General features: G+C 41.2%; 9 protein-coding genes across 9 annotated transcripts; 5 read left to right on the top strand and 4 right to left on the bottom strand.

Moving 5' to 3' along the window:
• Positions 1-211: 211 nt before the first annotated feature.
• Positions 212-1237, top strand: SS1G_12727 (hypothetical protein; the record flags this gene model as incomplete). The annotated part of the gene is made up of 1 exon (XM_001586102.1): positions 212-1237. The coding sequence occupies one exon, from the start codon at positions 212-214 to the stop codon at positions 1235-1237; it is 1026 nt and encodes a 341-aa protein (XP_001586152.1).
• A 777-nt stretch (positions 1238-2014) lies between these two features.
• On the bottom strand, positions 2015-2263 carry SS1G_12728 (hypothetical protein; the record flags this gene model as incomplete). Its single annotated transcript, XM_001586103.1, has 1 exon — positions 2015-2263. One exon carries the CDS (start codon positions 2261-2263, stop codon positions 2015-2017), a length of 249 nt encoding a protein of 82 aa, XP_001586153.1.
• A 1550-nt stretch (positions 2264-3813) lies between these two features.
• Positions 3814-5355, top strand: SS1G_12729 (hypothetical protein; the record flags this gene model as incomplete). Its single annotated transcript, XM_001586104.1, has 2 exons — positions 3814-4123; positions 4466-5355. The coding sequence occupies 2 exons, from the start codon at positions 3814-3816 to the stop codon at positions 5353-5355; spliced, it is 1200 nt and encodes a 399-aa protein (XP_001586154.1).
• A 2274-nt stretch (positions 5356-7629) lies between these two features.
• Positions 7630-8472, bottom strand: SS1G_12730 (hypothetical protein; the record flags this gene model as incomplete). The annotated part of the gene is made up of 2 exons (XM_001586105.1): positions 7630-7931; positions 8058-8472. The coding sequence occupies 2 exons, from the start codon at positions 8470-8472 to the stop codon at positions 7630-7632; spliced, it is 717 nt and encodes a 238-aa protein (XP_001586155.1).
• A 433-nt stretch (positions 8473-8905) lies between these two features.
• On the bottom strand, positions 8906-9319 carry SS1G_12731 (hypothetical protein; the record flags this gene model as incomplete). Its single annotated transcript, XM_001586106.1, has 1 exon — positions 8906-9319. The coding sequence occupies one exon, from the start codon at positions 9317-9319 to the stop codon at positions 8906-8908; it is 414 nt and encodes a 137-aa protein (XP_001586156.1).
• Positions 9320-10030: 711 nt separating this feature from the next.
• On the bottom strand, positions 10031-10192 carry SS1G_12732 (predicted protein; the record flags this gene model as incomplete). The annotated part of the gene is made up of 1 exon (XM_001586107.1): positions 10031-10192. One exon carries the CDS (start codon positions 10190-10192, stop codon positions 10031-10033), a length of 162 nt encoding a protein of 53 aa, XP_001586157.1.
• A 317-nt stretch (positions 10193-10509) lies between these two features.
• Positions 10510-10978, top strand: SS1G_12733 (predicted protein; the record flags this gene model as incomplete). Its single annotated transcript, XM_001586108.1, has 2 exons — positions 10510-10606; positions 10872-10978. The coding sequence occupies 2 exons, from the start codon at positions 10510-10512 to the stop codon at positions 10976-10978; spliced, it is 204 nt and encodes a 67-aa protein (XP_001586158.1).
• Positions 10979-13824: 2846 nt separating this feature from the next.
• SS1G_12734 (hypothetical protein) lies at positions 13825-13980 on the top strand (the record flags this gene model as incomplete). Its single annotated transcript, XM_001586109.1, has 1 exon — positions 13825-13980. The coding sequence occupies one exon, from the start codon at positions 13825-13827 to the stop codon at positions 13978-13980; it is 156 nt and encodes a 51-aa protein (XP_001586159.1).
• A 505-nt stretch (positions 13981-14485) lies between these two features.
• Positions 14486-14785, top strand: SS1G_12735 (hypothetical protein; the record flags this gene model as incomplete). The annotated part of the gene is made up of 1 exon (XM_001586110.1): positions 14486-14785. The coding sequence occupies one exon, from the start codon at positions 14486-14488 to the stop codon at positions 14783-14785; it is 300 nt and encodes a 99-aa protein (XP_001586160.1).
• Positions 14786-15021: the final 236 nt, after the last annotated feature.

Consider the following 15021-nt stretch of genomic DNA (forward strand, 5'->3'; position numbering starts at 1 on the left):
AGTGGACAACCATATAAATCTACTCAACAAAGTGATCCTCACTTGTGCAAAAGCAATTCTCCCAGTATACAAAACCACGAACACAGCGGTGCTATACGAGGAAGCCAAACTCAGGCCCTCCGAAATCGAGCTAAACTTAGCCTCACAAACATATGCTGTGCGAACCTTCAGACTAGACCCTTACCACCCCCTCAGAATTAGAGCGAAGAGCATGATCAAAGCCAAAGACCAGAACCGAACTGTAGATACAAGACTTTCAAGTTTCATCACAGCATTACCAAAAGCCGAATATATAAATCCATTAGCTTTCCCTTCATGGGAACACAAGGAATCGAGAGCAGAAGCCGAGATACGTGTAGCTGGCCCGATGGGCAGAACAAAGGCCCAAGCAGCTGACGACTTCAAGGCCTTCCATCCTAAGATCCCAAGGAGTGATATACAGATCTTCTCGGATGGTTCAAAAAGCGAAAGCAAGGACGGCGCCACCGGAGGTGGCTTTGTAATCACACAATTTGATATCCAAGTGGCCCAATACTCCTTCTCACTTGGCACAAATGCAGAGGTATTCGACGCGGAAGCTATGGCTGCAGTAACGGGGACAGCAAAGGCCCTAGCGCTTCCATCAATCAAACTTGCTACAGACCTATGGATCTTCTTGGATAACTACGAAGTAGCCCTAAGATTAGGCTCCCACTTCAATGGCTCGTCTCAGGCGGTCTTCGAAGATTTCCTGAAGCTCAAACAGGCCTGGGCCGCTAGACCGAGGCTCCCACATATCCCCCCTGGTAAAATACGCATACACTGGGTCCCAGGGCATCTCAACATTCCAGACAACGAAATAGCCGACAAAGCAACCAAGGAAGGGGCAAAACTCCCCCCACCCCCCAACCCGGCCTGCACGTTAGCCTCCCTCAAAAGACTAATCAGATCAAAGACCAATAAAGCGGATAACCAATTGTGGAACACAGTCAGCCCTCAGTATTACAAAGATCTGCAATATAAGCACACTTCCAATACAATTACTCTCTCCTTAAAAAGAGCTACACTTCACTACATTCTTGCAGCCAGATCACAGCATGGAGACTTTGCGGCATATCACGAACGCTTCAACTACACTACAGCTCACACTCTCTGCTCATACGGTAAAAGGAAAACCCCGTTACACTTCTTCTTCTGCAAGAAAGGCAAAGCTTACAAAACACTTACGAAAAGCCCACCATCTGAAGCCATCCCCTAGCTTCTAGGCATCCCCACAGGTGGTCTCGCACTAGCCAAATGGCTTGAATCCACCAAATTCTACACAGATATCTGCCCACAGCTTGTATCTGCAGCTTAAAAAAAAAAAAAAAAACAAAGCCTCTCCTTCGTTTTCCCTCTACTTCCTGTATCTCCTTTTTTCAAACAGGTACTCAAAGGGCTTATTCTCTCTCCTCCTCTTCTCCTTCCTTCTCTTTACATCTCTATTCTTCTCTTCTCTTTTTCTCTTCGTTCCTCCCCTTTCTTTAAAAAGGAAAAAAAAAAAAAAACAGTAAATACACAAGATAATTCAACAAAAACGTATGAGGGGAAGGGAGAGTGATCAAGTGCTAGTGATCTAGTGGACGAGGAGGACCACAATATTAACCACTAAGCCAACCGGCCCCAAATCTGTCGCGAAGGCAATCATGTAAACCCTGCCCTAGCCCCTTTAAATTGTATATAAATACCCTCCCTAGCTAGCTAGTACACTACTCAGAGGCATACTCCTCTGAGCGTCATTTGTCCAAAACTGGAATAGATGGCTAAGGTTATCACGCGCCAAGGCGCGTGGGCCTACGGCCTATGACGATAAACACAATCAATCAATCAATCAATCACTTGGATAATATGAAATTTTTCATGCTCAAACCTCAGAAAGAAAACCTTACCGGTGAAAAATCTCATAACTGTAATTTCCTTATAGCAAGACGACCTAGATGGCCGATAGTCTGGAGGTAGCCAAAAATATTTCGCACTTCTATATCTGACCTTTCAGCTATCCAATAAATTGCTTTGCCAAGCTTTTATCGAAAATGTTTGGATCGAGATCGATCGCTTTCTTGACAGACTGTACCATTTGTGGCTGCTTAACCACTAGTTGATGGGCAATAGTTGTGAAAAATTTGCTTGCTGTTCCATGATCACCTTCGCCTCGTTTGAAGAAAAAGCTTGCTCCAGATAGATTATTTTCCTTGAAGGATTGAGCAACTGCGCGAGAGATGGTAGACTTGCCCGTACCAGCCATTCCATTTAGCCAGAATATGTATTTACTTTTAGGATCCTCGGCCCATAAGTTACTATCGGCAATATGCAAGGCTAGATGTACTTTTGAGATCGATCAGCAGGGACCTGGGATATTCCGATTTGTTAGCTTCTAACTCAATCTAAGCCATATTTGGAGAGGGTTCCAGCTTACAATACTAGACCCGAGCAGGGTAAAATGTGTCAAACTTTATCAGCTTGATGTATCAAGCCTAATCATAATTATCATTACTCCAGTGCTTGCTGCCTAAAGCTTTAATTCATACAACCAGAAATTTGTTAACTGACTAATGCATATCCTTTGACATATCGATCTGCGTGTGTAACCACCATACTAGGATATATCATAAAGCCCGTCTCATTGAAGTTGTAGAAATCGCAATCGAGAATAACGTATTTTGCGCGCAGATTTGATACCAATCGAAACTACGCGTCAATAAGCTCAGTATCTTCGCATAAAACACGATTAAAACGCGTCTTAAAGTTGAAGGGTTGTAAATTGCGAATAAAGAGTGGCGACTTGCTGATAATCCACGTTACAGCTTTAGTTTTCATAGAAAATAAAATGTCCAATGAGGTTTCATATAATCATTTTGCTTCCCGTTAAACCAGCCGGAAAATATCGGAAATCAGGTAAATTCATATTGCTAACCAAGCCGTTCAATCAGCTTTTATTATATTTTAATAATATTTTTAATAATATTTTAATAATATTTTAATAATATTCTAATAATATTTTAATATTAAAAGATTGGGTGGAAGAGGCCTCTATATTGACTATATTACTACGTCTGTAGGCATATTAAGATCTCCTCTTGGTATCCTCGGAGGGGACCAATATGCCTGCTTATGGTTCGTCTAATCTAGCCTGTTTAGGTAACCGTATTACTAATCACGACACGTGATTAGTACCGGTAACTTCTATTCCTTTTAACATTTAATAATATTTTAATAATATTTTAATAATATTTTAATAATATTTTAATAATATTCTAATAATATGTTAAAAGGAATGACCTCACACAGGGAATAGTGGGAAGCTGATAGGGCAGAACTGAGGTAATATTGGTCTAGTATATTAATCTCTCTTCTAAGTTCTACGGAAGTGCGAAGCTCTCTTACAGAGAGCTTCTCAATCTAGTCCTAATAGGACTAGTGCCCTGCGCACGTGCTACGCAGGAACCATTCACTTTAACATAATATTTTAATAATATTTTAATAATATTCTAATAATATTTTAATAATATTTTAATAATATATTATCATATAACGTAACTTATGGTGAACCGGGTCATATGGGGAACCGGGTCACATTTAGCCCATCACTGACTTCAAACCCCAACAAATTTTGCTATGCATACCGAATCACCTCTTACGCCTTCTCAAATTGAAGAGAAGATACAGAATGCTATTATTGCACTTCAATTGAAGGACTTTAAATCAATTAGAAAGGCTGCAGAGTATTTTGAAGTTCCTAAGTCAACTCTCATAGCTAGGGTCGCTGGAAGGAAATCATGTACTCAATCCCACGAAATGGCTCAAATTCTTTCAAACGCAGAAGAAAATACTCTTGTACGATGGATTTCACGACTTACCATCACTGGATTCCCTGCTACACCTATGTTGGTGAAGGAAATGGCCGACGAAATTCGTCTTCGACGCGTTCAGGTCGCGTCATCTCGAATTCCTACCTCGACAGAAATTCCACCTATAGGCCACGAATGGATCTATAGATTCCAAAAACGACATCCAGAACTTAAAACATGTTATTCACGTCAATTAGAGTCTAATCGGACTAAAGTAATAACTCCGGAGAATATTCAGGCTTGGTTTGATATGTTTCGTACGTGTCTCATTGAACGAAAGTATGAATTAGATGATATGTATAATATGGATGAAACCGGATTTGGAGTTGGAAGTACTCAAAGTATGCGTATTATAGTCGATTCTACTCAGAAATCGAATTGGAAAGTTACAGCTGGCAAGCAAGAATGGATAACTGCATTTGAATGTGTCAATGCAGCTGGAAAGGCTCTATCATCTATGATCATTTTCAAGGCTCAGAATACGAATTCTGCATGGATTCCAAAGGACACGCCTTAAAGCTGGCAGTTTTCTACGAGTACGAATGGATGGACCTCAAATAGTCATGGATTAGAATGGCTAAAAAGGGTTTTCGAACCAGAATCCAAGAAAGTGTCAGGTGACCGACCTCGACTTTTGATCATGGATGGCCATTCAAGTCATATTACAGGCAGCTTTATTGCTTTCTGTATAGAGAAGGAAATCGATTTACTTATATTACCTCCTCATTGCTCCCACTTGCTTCAACCACTTGATATTGCGGTGTATGGGCCAATGAAACGATATCATGCTTTAGAGGTCGATCGATATTCTCGAGCTGGTGTAAAGCGAATTCAAAGAGCTGAATGGGTAGAACTCTTTCAAAATATTAGAAAAAAAGCACTGAATTCTTCTAATATTAAAGCTGGTTGGAGAGGAGCTGGTTTAGTACCTTTTGCCCCACGAAAAGTACTCGATATATTACCATTTAACTCCTCCCAACAACCTTCTACTCCACAAATGAGAATGTCCAATCAAGATCTAGACTTATCTATACTCAGGAGCTCTCCTCCAGATGGGACAGAGCTAAGGCAAGCAAATCAAACCTTTAATAAAGCTCTAGCAGATAATGATTCTCTTGCATCACCAACTCGTCGATATGCCAAGAGAATGACTAGGCTTGTAGAATCTCAAAATGCTGAGATAGCCCTACTTCGGAAACAGCTCGCTGATGCTCAGGAAGTAATTGAGACTCGAAAGAAGAGAACTAAAGGCAAAAGAGTCAAATTACAAGGTCAATTTGTCTTTAGTAGTGAGGAAGTACTGAAAATGGTACGTGAGGCGGAGGAAAAACCGAAGGAGAAAAAGCCACGAGGGCGACCACGTAAACGTCCAATTGAAGAATTAGAAGAGGAGACTGAAGAAGAAGAGCCAGAGAGTAGTTCAAGTGATTTAGAGTTGGAATTGGATGAATGTGTAGCTCGTAGAACAAGATCACATAGAGAGAATTGAATTTTGTGACCCGGTTCCCCATATGACCCGGTTCACCATAAGTTACGTTATATTATTATTATTATTATTCAACTGAACAAAATAAATATCTAAACATTTGAATATCTCACTATCAATATTTATTTTTACTTAATAATTATTGATATTTCATCTATAAAAGAAATACAAAAATACAAAAATATAAAATACAAACCAGGCTATAACTATAACTTCAATGACCAAAATAAAACAAGACAAGAATAAATAATAGTTTATTTGAATTTAAATAACTATATATACATACATATTATACACTAGTAATAATATAAAAGCCATATCATATCGGGCGAGAATCTAATGCCGGTGATCGATCGGGTTTAAATGGTCTTGGGTGTGGATGTGGATGAGATGTGGAGTGAAGAAGAGCTGATGAGGATGTGGATTCTGATGTGTATTGAAGGGGTTTTGAGGTTTTGTATATATATATATATATATATAGATATATACTGATATATACCTTTCACTATAAAAAGCATCCAGCTAAATAGATTAAACCAGAAATTTCCCCCTCTCCCTCCTCCACATAACAAGAACAAGAACGACCAGTGAATACCACCGCCACCAAATGAATATGCACTTGCAATAGCAACCCAACCTATATATAAACCATAAATCACAAAACCCAAGCATAACCCCATCAATCCAATCCAATGCATATTCAACCTCCGTGACTTCTCCCCATCCCATCTCATCCCATCCGATCCCATCCCAACCCAACCCACCACATCTCCGAAATCTCTCGGCCGAAAATCTCGGCCATAACACACATCCAAACAAACCAAGTAAAACGCACACCCATCCATCCATCCATCCTCCTAACACTAAATCTCTAATCCCAGAAATAAATCCGCATCATCACCACGCACACTCTCTCCCACAAACCCAACCAATAAATATCCTCGCAAGCCTTTGGATCAACATTTTGTTGCACATCTACATCGGCTCCGAAATTTTTCATCAATCTCGGACTTCCGATTTTTCTTCCCCTCTTTTATATTCATCCTCCATTTACCGTTTTTGTAAAAAAAATAAGTTCAAAATGTCCACTCAATCCCATAGAATATTAATCGTTATCTCCTCGTCTCGCTATGCGAAACTCGGGTCCAATTTCTAGAACGAAGTGTCTGGTATCACGTGATATCATATTATATATAAATGGATAAGCTCATTTTTCCATGGGGTAGATTTCGCACTTAGCGGAAAGGAAAGGGTGAAATCATGCGAGTAATTACTGAATATGGAAGAGATGAGTGGAATTGGATCTTTCGTGATGTTGGCTGAAGAAATCTCTGTCGTTATTCGGATCCGGGGATTGTGGGATTTTCGGATATAGGAGATCGGAGATGGTAGTGCATAAATGTGATAGATATAAAAAATGAACGCATATGTTGAGGCTACTTGGTAGATATCTTTCTCGTTGTGTATGGATCGGCCGTCTCAAAACATAACACACATATGTCAAGAACCAAACTCAATATACAAAATTCGGCCTGATCACTATGGTACCTATAGCCCATTTTACTTCTGATGATTCAATATTTCCGATAGTACACGCATTCGCTCCACCTTTCACCAGGCATTAAACGAAAGAAGCGACTGTTTGCGGACGGAAAGATTGCGCTGTGTTATAAGACGTCCAGATTAATCAATCCAACCATTTGAACCCATCAACACGAAACTGTCCGTACTGGGAAATGGAACGAAAACAGCATTACCATGATGGCAAAAAAGATTTCTGGGCCTTTTTCAGAAGTATGCATACCATTGCTAACAGCCCACCGCGATATCTATACCCGGATCAACTTTGAGTCTCGCTTGATGCTATAAATACAAAATTGTCTCATGTACTCAGTAGTTATTGAAGAATTCCATCCAACCTGTATCGGACGAGAATGCATGAAGTTACGTCGGAGTTAAATACTTGTGACGCCGGCTCGCCTAGTTTAGATGCTAGAGCCTCTTTGCGATTCGTGTCAACCGATCCCAATTTCGTAAGTGTCGTGGAAAGCTTATCCCAGGGATAATCATCAAAACGATTAAGCTTAATTGTAGCCCCGTTCTTCTGTAATTTGTAACCAGGTATCACTAGCCGGTGCGATTCCCGCGACGAAGAAATATGTTCGCAAAGCTTTCTCGGAACTGAAAAATCACAAACGGAAGAATGAAAGACTCCAAAGATTCCAAAGATGCGGTACATTCGAGAAAGCCCAAATCCCCCTGAAAGAAAATCAAATCCTAGGACCCCTGGGACCATATGTAGACAGGAGCCTGCAAAATAAGGAAGACTCGAAGGATGCTGAATATGGAACTAAATGCCGAGAACATGCAAATATTCGAGACCTGTAGGACTTTAATAATTCCACTCTTATCCTTCGCCTCAGGTTTAGCACCTTCTCTGAGTAATAAATTTACGACATCCGTTTTCCCATTCCTAATAGCTAATGATAACGGTGTTTGGCCCTCGATATCTCTTGCTTTAATATCAGCACCATTCTCAATCAACAACTTAACAATAGTCGTTTTTCCATACAGAACAGCTAATGATAACGCTGTCCTATCATATCCAGTCCTTGTTTCGATCCAAGCACCTTTTTCAAGCAATAACCTAACAGCGCCTTCTTCTCCGGAGCTAACAGCCTAAAACAGCCCCAGGTAACACTCACGATAGTGAAAATTGTTCTGCTGGGTAATTGCTTCAATTAATAGCCGCGAAATAACTCGATGGCCTCCACGGAATGCACGTTGCAGCGGAGACCGGCCGTGATAGTCTTGGAAGTCGATCTTGATCCCATCCGTCGCAAGTAATAACTTGACCAGATGCTCCTTTCCAGCCTCTGAAGCTTCTCCAAGAATGACACCATTTAGCTCTTCTAGATTATACAGGAAAGTTGACAATGTCCAATCAAGAAACTCATACAACGAAGCATCGTTTTTTGAGTAAGTCGAGCGAGAATATTTCTCATGAATGATGAATGAGACAGTCTCGTGGATAACCTGTTGTAATGGTTTGTTGCATTTTGGATTCAAGATATCACTACCACGAGCATCTAGTGATCTATTCAGTAAGGTATAAATCATATCTCGATCGTCAGTGGCTTCACTTTTGCGAAACTTTACTAACAGGGTGTGAAGTTCTCTGCCTTTCTCCCACCAAGACTCTTTTTGTGAAAGCCCAGGCATAAAATCCAGAACAGATTGACAATGGTCAGGCACCTCAAGCGGGACAGGCCAATCATTAGAAATTGTGCGAACCAAAACAGGAAACTGTGCAAAGATTCGTGTTGATACAGAAACCTGCCACAATAAACTGTCGCAAACCTAGCATTGGCAATCTCTTGTACAATCCAGATTCTTCGAAACCATGGTCGACCTAACAATTCACGTATACCTATCCGAGTCCTTTGATGATACTCGCACGTGAGCGATTGTTGATATTGCAACCAAACTTTAGCTGCGCCTCTCCAGTCTGCTGGATGATTCAAACAAAACTTTTGTAATAGTGCTATGGAATTCATAATAAAGTCGGTCTCTTTAGTACCATTGCCCAACCAAACAATAACTTCTTCGGCAGCCCTATATATGGCATCCATCTGACAAATTTGATGGATCTTTTCTTGAACATTATCCTGATTGATAAAGATGGCATCAATCCATAAATTCGGTCCTTATCTTCAAGGCGTAAATGCATAAGTGCTGAATTTAAGTTTGGGATGACATTGATTGTGGTATTGCCGACCGTGATTCCGCATGACTTGTTTGTACATCCCCATGTGTATGGCAAAGCAGAATATGGGATGATGCTTTCGGGTTCATCGAACCATCCAGTTAAAAGGTTACATCGAATGTTTTCTGTTCCTTTAAGAAGCTGAAGAAGTCGAATAGCAGGTCGGTCGAGATTAATCGGTTGTTGCTGGTATAAATCCATTCTGAATATCATGCAACGTCAATCTTAAATTTTAATCCCCAGACGTGTAATTAGGGTATACTTCGGGGAATCAATCCGTAAGTTCCAATTCAATGGCGTCAGAGATTTCGAAACATTAAAAACGTCTTCTTAGGTGGTGGTGACGGTGCTTGCTAGGGCATGTCCTGCCTCGGGTAGAGCCAACGAAATACGCCGAACCTCAGGGGTACAGAAGTACAGCATATATTTGAAAAGACACGTGCCATTCTAGCAAGACATGTCGGTTGGTTGTAAAACGATAACCAAGAGGTGACACTAGAATGCAGGGTGCGCTGAAAAGCTGAAAAGCCATGCGTAGCAGCAAGAAACAAAAACTTCTCAGTAGACGCAGAATCGCGAATAATATTTGGTGATCATCAAAGCTTTGCTCAAGGTCTTTTTGCTTTGAACTTGCTTCCCCAACTTACATGTCCAACGCATATATGACCGAGTGAGGAATTCAGCGATCGTTTTTGTGAAAGTTGTGGCACAATTATTTCTGCCTTGGTAATTTATATGTCTGATACTTTAGTAAGGTAATATTCAGGAGGAGATGAACGAACAAAGTGTGAAGAATAAAGTCAGAATATGCATTATGGATTGTGAATTGTGGTTTGTGATATTCTGAGAAGAGCGGAGTTTAGGCAGTTGAAGGAGGCTTTGGCGCACAGACACCCTAATCTAGTCACCTGATTAACCCTGGTCTGGAGAGCCGATGGTATCAACACCCCATATGTGCTTCTTACGTAGATAAGAAGCACGGTATGGGGTTTTAGTCTCCTGAGGCAGTTTGTTGATTTGATTTATAACATCTGGTATCTGGCAGTTTTGGGACGTGGACAGAAAACAGCCCATGGTTTGATACGTCACCCATCCCCCTTTTTCATATTCTTAGAACTTACCACTACATTAGTATTTGCCCGGTGTACAGTGATTACAAGATCCCAAGTTTACGAATAGTGATCTTTGATAGTGATTGTTACTTGATTGCCATTCTTTTCCAACATCGCCAATGTGCCAGAACTTGGACAACTCTCCTCGAGGAGTAATCCAAAGGGCGATGCACCAGTACCATTTGATGTAACAAGATACCAACAACCTCTCTATGATTAATGGTGAATCCCCACCAATTTCTTCAACATCCATTATTACCTATCGCTTTATAATGATGAATGAGAGTCCAAGGCAAAGTATTCAAGCAAGGCAAGAGCTACCTTACCTACTGGATGAAACAGCATGTCTTCTTTATAGCTACTAGACTTGCCCACGGTATGTGATGCTTGTCTTTGTGCATCCTGGCGGACACTTCGTATATGCCTTAACGATTCGAGTCAATCTAATGATGGCCTTCTTGCAAAGATAGCTTCGCGAATATCTCCCGCATTTAAAAGAGTACTGAGCACAACACTAAAGTTGAACATCTGGTCAGTGCTAACTCGTACCCAGATATTGGAGATGCATTAGATGCTGTAAACCAGGAAAATTCTGTGCCACATTCTTGAAACACTAACAAGGATAGATCACTGAAAAGTAGTGGTGCGCCAAATCATTGCTGCAAAAAGCAGAGCTTCTGGTAGGTTGCATACTATTGTCCACCACACTAGTGGTGAAGTTGACGCCGGATTATGGTTGATGTGTTAGTCATCCAATGAATCCATCTACGACAATAAACTTTCCACCACTCCCTCCCCGAGATATCTATACCCCACAGATCTGGCAATGACTCATACTACGCCCAACCATCACGCCAGCAGATCCAAGACGGGATCCCCGCAATTCAGCCCTATGACCAAACTATCACATAGAACAAGATGGTCGGAGAGTTAAAAGTGGTATGAAGTAAATCTAGATCTCTCAGGTCGATCTAGATAATGTTATTTGGATATAATCAGATTGGAGCAACTTCTAAGGATGTACATACACGTGAAAATCACGTGCCATGTGTAAATGCACCCCACGCGGAAAGAATCGCGGAATAGGGACAACATGACGAAAAGAAAATTAACGTTTCACAGCTCGGAGCCCCTCAATCTCAACTTCGAATATAAAAAATACGACACGACGTTAGGCGACGATGTGTATATGCACAGTTTCGTAAGCAAAAAAGTACCATCTGCAGCCTGGACGCAGAATCTTCAGGCGGCAGCTTCGATCGCTCACCAATGAAACTTGTTGAACGAATCGATATCTTATTTTCTGCTTAGAAATCGAGGAGACTTTGGCGTTTCAAAGTCGTAAGTCCAGACTCCATATGCAGACTGACTATGAGTCATAAACTATTAGACAGGGAGGGTAGAAATTGTTAGGAATTCCTGGTGATTTTGATTACCTACTAGGTATTATCATGTAGGGAAGTACGGAGGACTGATGATATTGTGATATTGATTTGTGGAGGCTTAGGTGTCTTTGTGTGTGTGCAGAGGATACATATGCTTCTTGGCATGAATTGGACTTGGTTGGTTGAGGATTGTGATTGTGATGACGAATGAAAAGGGAGAGAGGGAGGAGGTGAATACGCAACTTACTAGGTTTAAAGTAAGATTCCTCAAGACTAAACACGAATGAAGCGGAATTCCGCAACAACATGTCCACTCATTGATGTCAAGTGAAAGGCGCAGTTGCGCAACAACCCACCCTCTTTTTTCTTTAACCAAAAAATGAGGGTGGGGGGGAGGTTAGGGTTAGAAGTTAGAAGAATAGGCAGTACGGAGGTTACTGTGTAGTTACTCCATTTAATACGGCTTCCTTCGGTCAGCTGGTCGGCCGGCGAGATGATTTTGGTAAACGGTCAAGAATGATCGACACGGCGTGCTGCTTAAAGGTCTTTTGAAGGCTTCAAATAGATTATATGCAGTATTAGGTTATCCGTGCTGAGAAATCCCTTGTAGAAGAGGTTAAAGAGAAATGTACTCTGTAAGACCGGAATTAGAAGATCCGCGGAAATAAGAATTAATAATTAGGGCAAAGGAAATAGAACAGAATAAACCTACAGAGTACAGAGGTATTGTGGTCCTATGAAGTGGATGTAGGCAGGCAGACCTCAAACCCTTAAAACAGTTTCTCATTATTCCTCATGGCAAAATGGCATATGACTTTGATACCTGCTGGTCCAAATGACCTTCCCCTCACACATCTCTGAATATACTCACTCTCACATCGAGTTTAAAAAACATTGTACGAATATCCAGTATCGCTTCTAGAAAGAAAGAAAAGATGAATAATACATCAAAAAGTGGTATCTCTATCTGAGGAATTAATCTATGTAGGTACCTACTAGGTAGTGTTCATTCAAGTAAGAGTTCGAAGGGTAACAAAGACGAAGGCACTTTGTGTACCGTAGTTCCCGTCTCTACCCTATCAAGAGACTCCATCGCATCTGACCTTAAATGCGGCATGAGATGTGACCTAAAATGGAGTAAGGCTTTCTGGCAGGGCGTAACCTTGGTGAAATGGTGAAAGCAAGGATTAATAGGCCGGCAAAACGTAGTCAATATGAGGATAAAATGAAGGGAATGATAATTTTAGGGCTAGGAGACCTTATCTTGTGTGGGTTTGGAGAGAAATGATGATTGTTCAAAGTGAAAGACGAGGTGTTGGGAAAGAGGAGGGAATTCGGAGAAGATATATTTCTACATTTTCCCCGGACTCCAACTTCCTTACAACCTATAGGAAAGAGAGATATTCAGTATATTCAGTATAGTAGGTAGTATCCAATATTCAGTTACAAGGAATAAATACAACAGCCACCACAACTTATTACTACCAACCACACAAAGTCTTACAGAGAGTACTTTCACTCCAATACATCCATCACATACAAGACAATGACGGGCTGATACGGATAAGAGACTAAAAGACCACTGTGACTCATACCCTAAATATCCCAGCTAATCTCAAAAACATACTAAGGTCAAGCATCTAAAAAAGTTAGAGCCTTTTCCTCTGCACGCACTAGACTGCAAAGGATCCAATTAAATCAATTAAATGATCCATATCCTTACTACTCGCTGACATTTTAACTTTTCACCTAACAAATAAAATTCTCGGTAAGAAAGAACCATTTGCTTTGGTTATTATTTTTTAATTCGCACCCAGTCCCATAAGAATATCCTTCTCCCCAGACACAACTCAAAATTCTTTCTCTTCCTCTTCTTTCTCTTCCATTAACCACAACCACACAACAAACACAGCAAACCATCAATCATTACAGAAATTACAGATAACAATAACACATTACATGAAAGAACATTTGACTCAAAATGTTCTAAATCATTGATCCTCCCGATCGTCCCTCAGTTGACTTCCCCAGTCATCAAAATTACTTCTCCAACTATACCAACTCTCTCAACTCAATTCAACCCCTCTACTACAAATTTTCCCTTCCAGGAAAATCTGACTACTAGCAACGCTTTCAGCAGCTTTAGTCCTTCAACCGCAGCAATACTCCCACAAGAGTTAAACTCTTTCACAACGGATTCCCTATCAACATGGCTTCCCAACTCCAATTCATCGAGCCTGCCGGCACAATCACCAAATCAACTATCGAATCAGTATCCTCTGAACAATACGGTTCATCAAGATCCCTCACAGCAGGACTTTGTTCTCTTCGAGACCAGAACTCCGAACGTTCATCATACCCCTAGTCTGTCCAATACCCAAACCTTTACTGGTCAAAATCGTCGTCACTCATCCAATCTCGTATCTGCTTCCCCATTGCCGCAGAATCAGAGAGTCGCAGCGATCATACAATCTACTGGACATCCTTCTACTTCAGCTTTTACCAATCGGTTCAACTCTCCTCCGCAGCTTGTGCAGCATCAGAATTTTTACGCTTCTGCGCCTGCTTCACCAGCAACTTTGCAACGACCTCAGCGATCTCGCCCTCCAGTACCTTTGTTTTCACAATCAACTGGAAGCATACCGCGAAATATAGACATGGCTCTGCAAGGTAATTTAATAAATGATTATTCACATGCACGTTTCCGCAATGACTCACATTTACACGCAGATATGGATCTTTTTGATGAATTCACTCCTTTCGAGGGTGGAACCTCGACACAAAACTCATACTCTTCGGCTTTTTCTTCCCCTGCTCTTGCAACAATGTACGATCCAACAAACGATTTCTCATCTTCAAGCTCCTCCAACATGTCATTTGTTTCGCCTCAAGATCTTTCTCTTCGCGACTCGTTCTCCTCTGCTCCTAACTCAGCTGCGTATACAACCTTGACCAGTCCGTCTACGTTTGACGGGTCCCCTGCTTTCGGCGATGATTCGCCTTATATCAGTCATGGCGGCCTCGGCGATAACAACGTTGTTCAAGGTGATCCTTGGTTCTCTCTTTTCCCTGACGTAGACAACAACGAGCAACCAAACGCCATGAACTCACCTTTGGCAGTAGAGGAAGAACTCGAAGTATCGGAGCAACTTTCACGAGAAAAAGGATAATCGTCGCAAATCTGGGTTCCGCAACATCACCAATGTCTTCTACATTCCGGTGTTTCGAAAATCGCAAAAAATCTTAGCACCTTATCATCGTTGACAATCCTAACGACTTCTGTCGCAATGAAGCGGGGCTCGTAACACTCTTGCTGCCCGAAAGTCCTCGACCAAGAAAAATGCAACGATTCGAAGAGCTTTGAGATCAATCCGCAAGTCTACTCGCCTGGAAGAGATCATTGGAA

This window comes from Sclerotinia sclerotiorum, genomic scaffold (assembly GCF_000146945.2).
Source record: "Sclerotinia sclerotiorum 1980 UF-70 scaffold_22 genomic scaffold, whole genome shotgun sequence".
In the NCBI taxonomy this organism is placed as follows: Eukaryota; Fungi; Ascomycota; class Leotiomycetes; order Helotiales; family Sclerotiniaceae; genus Sclerotinia; species Sclerotinia sclerotiorum.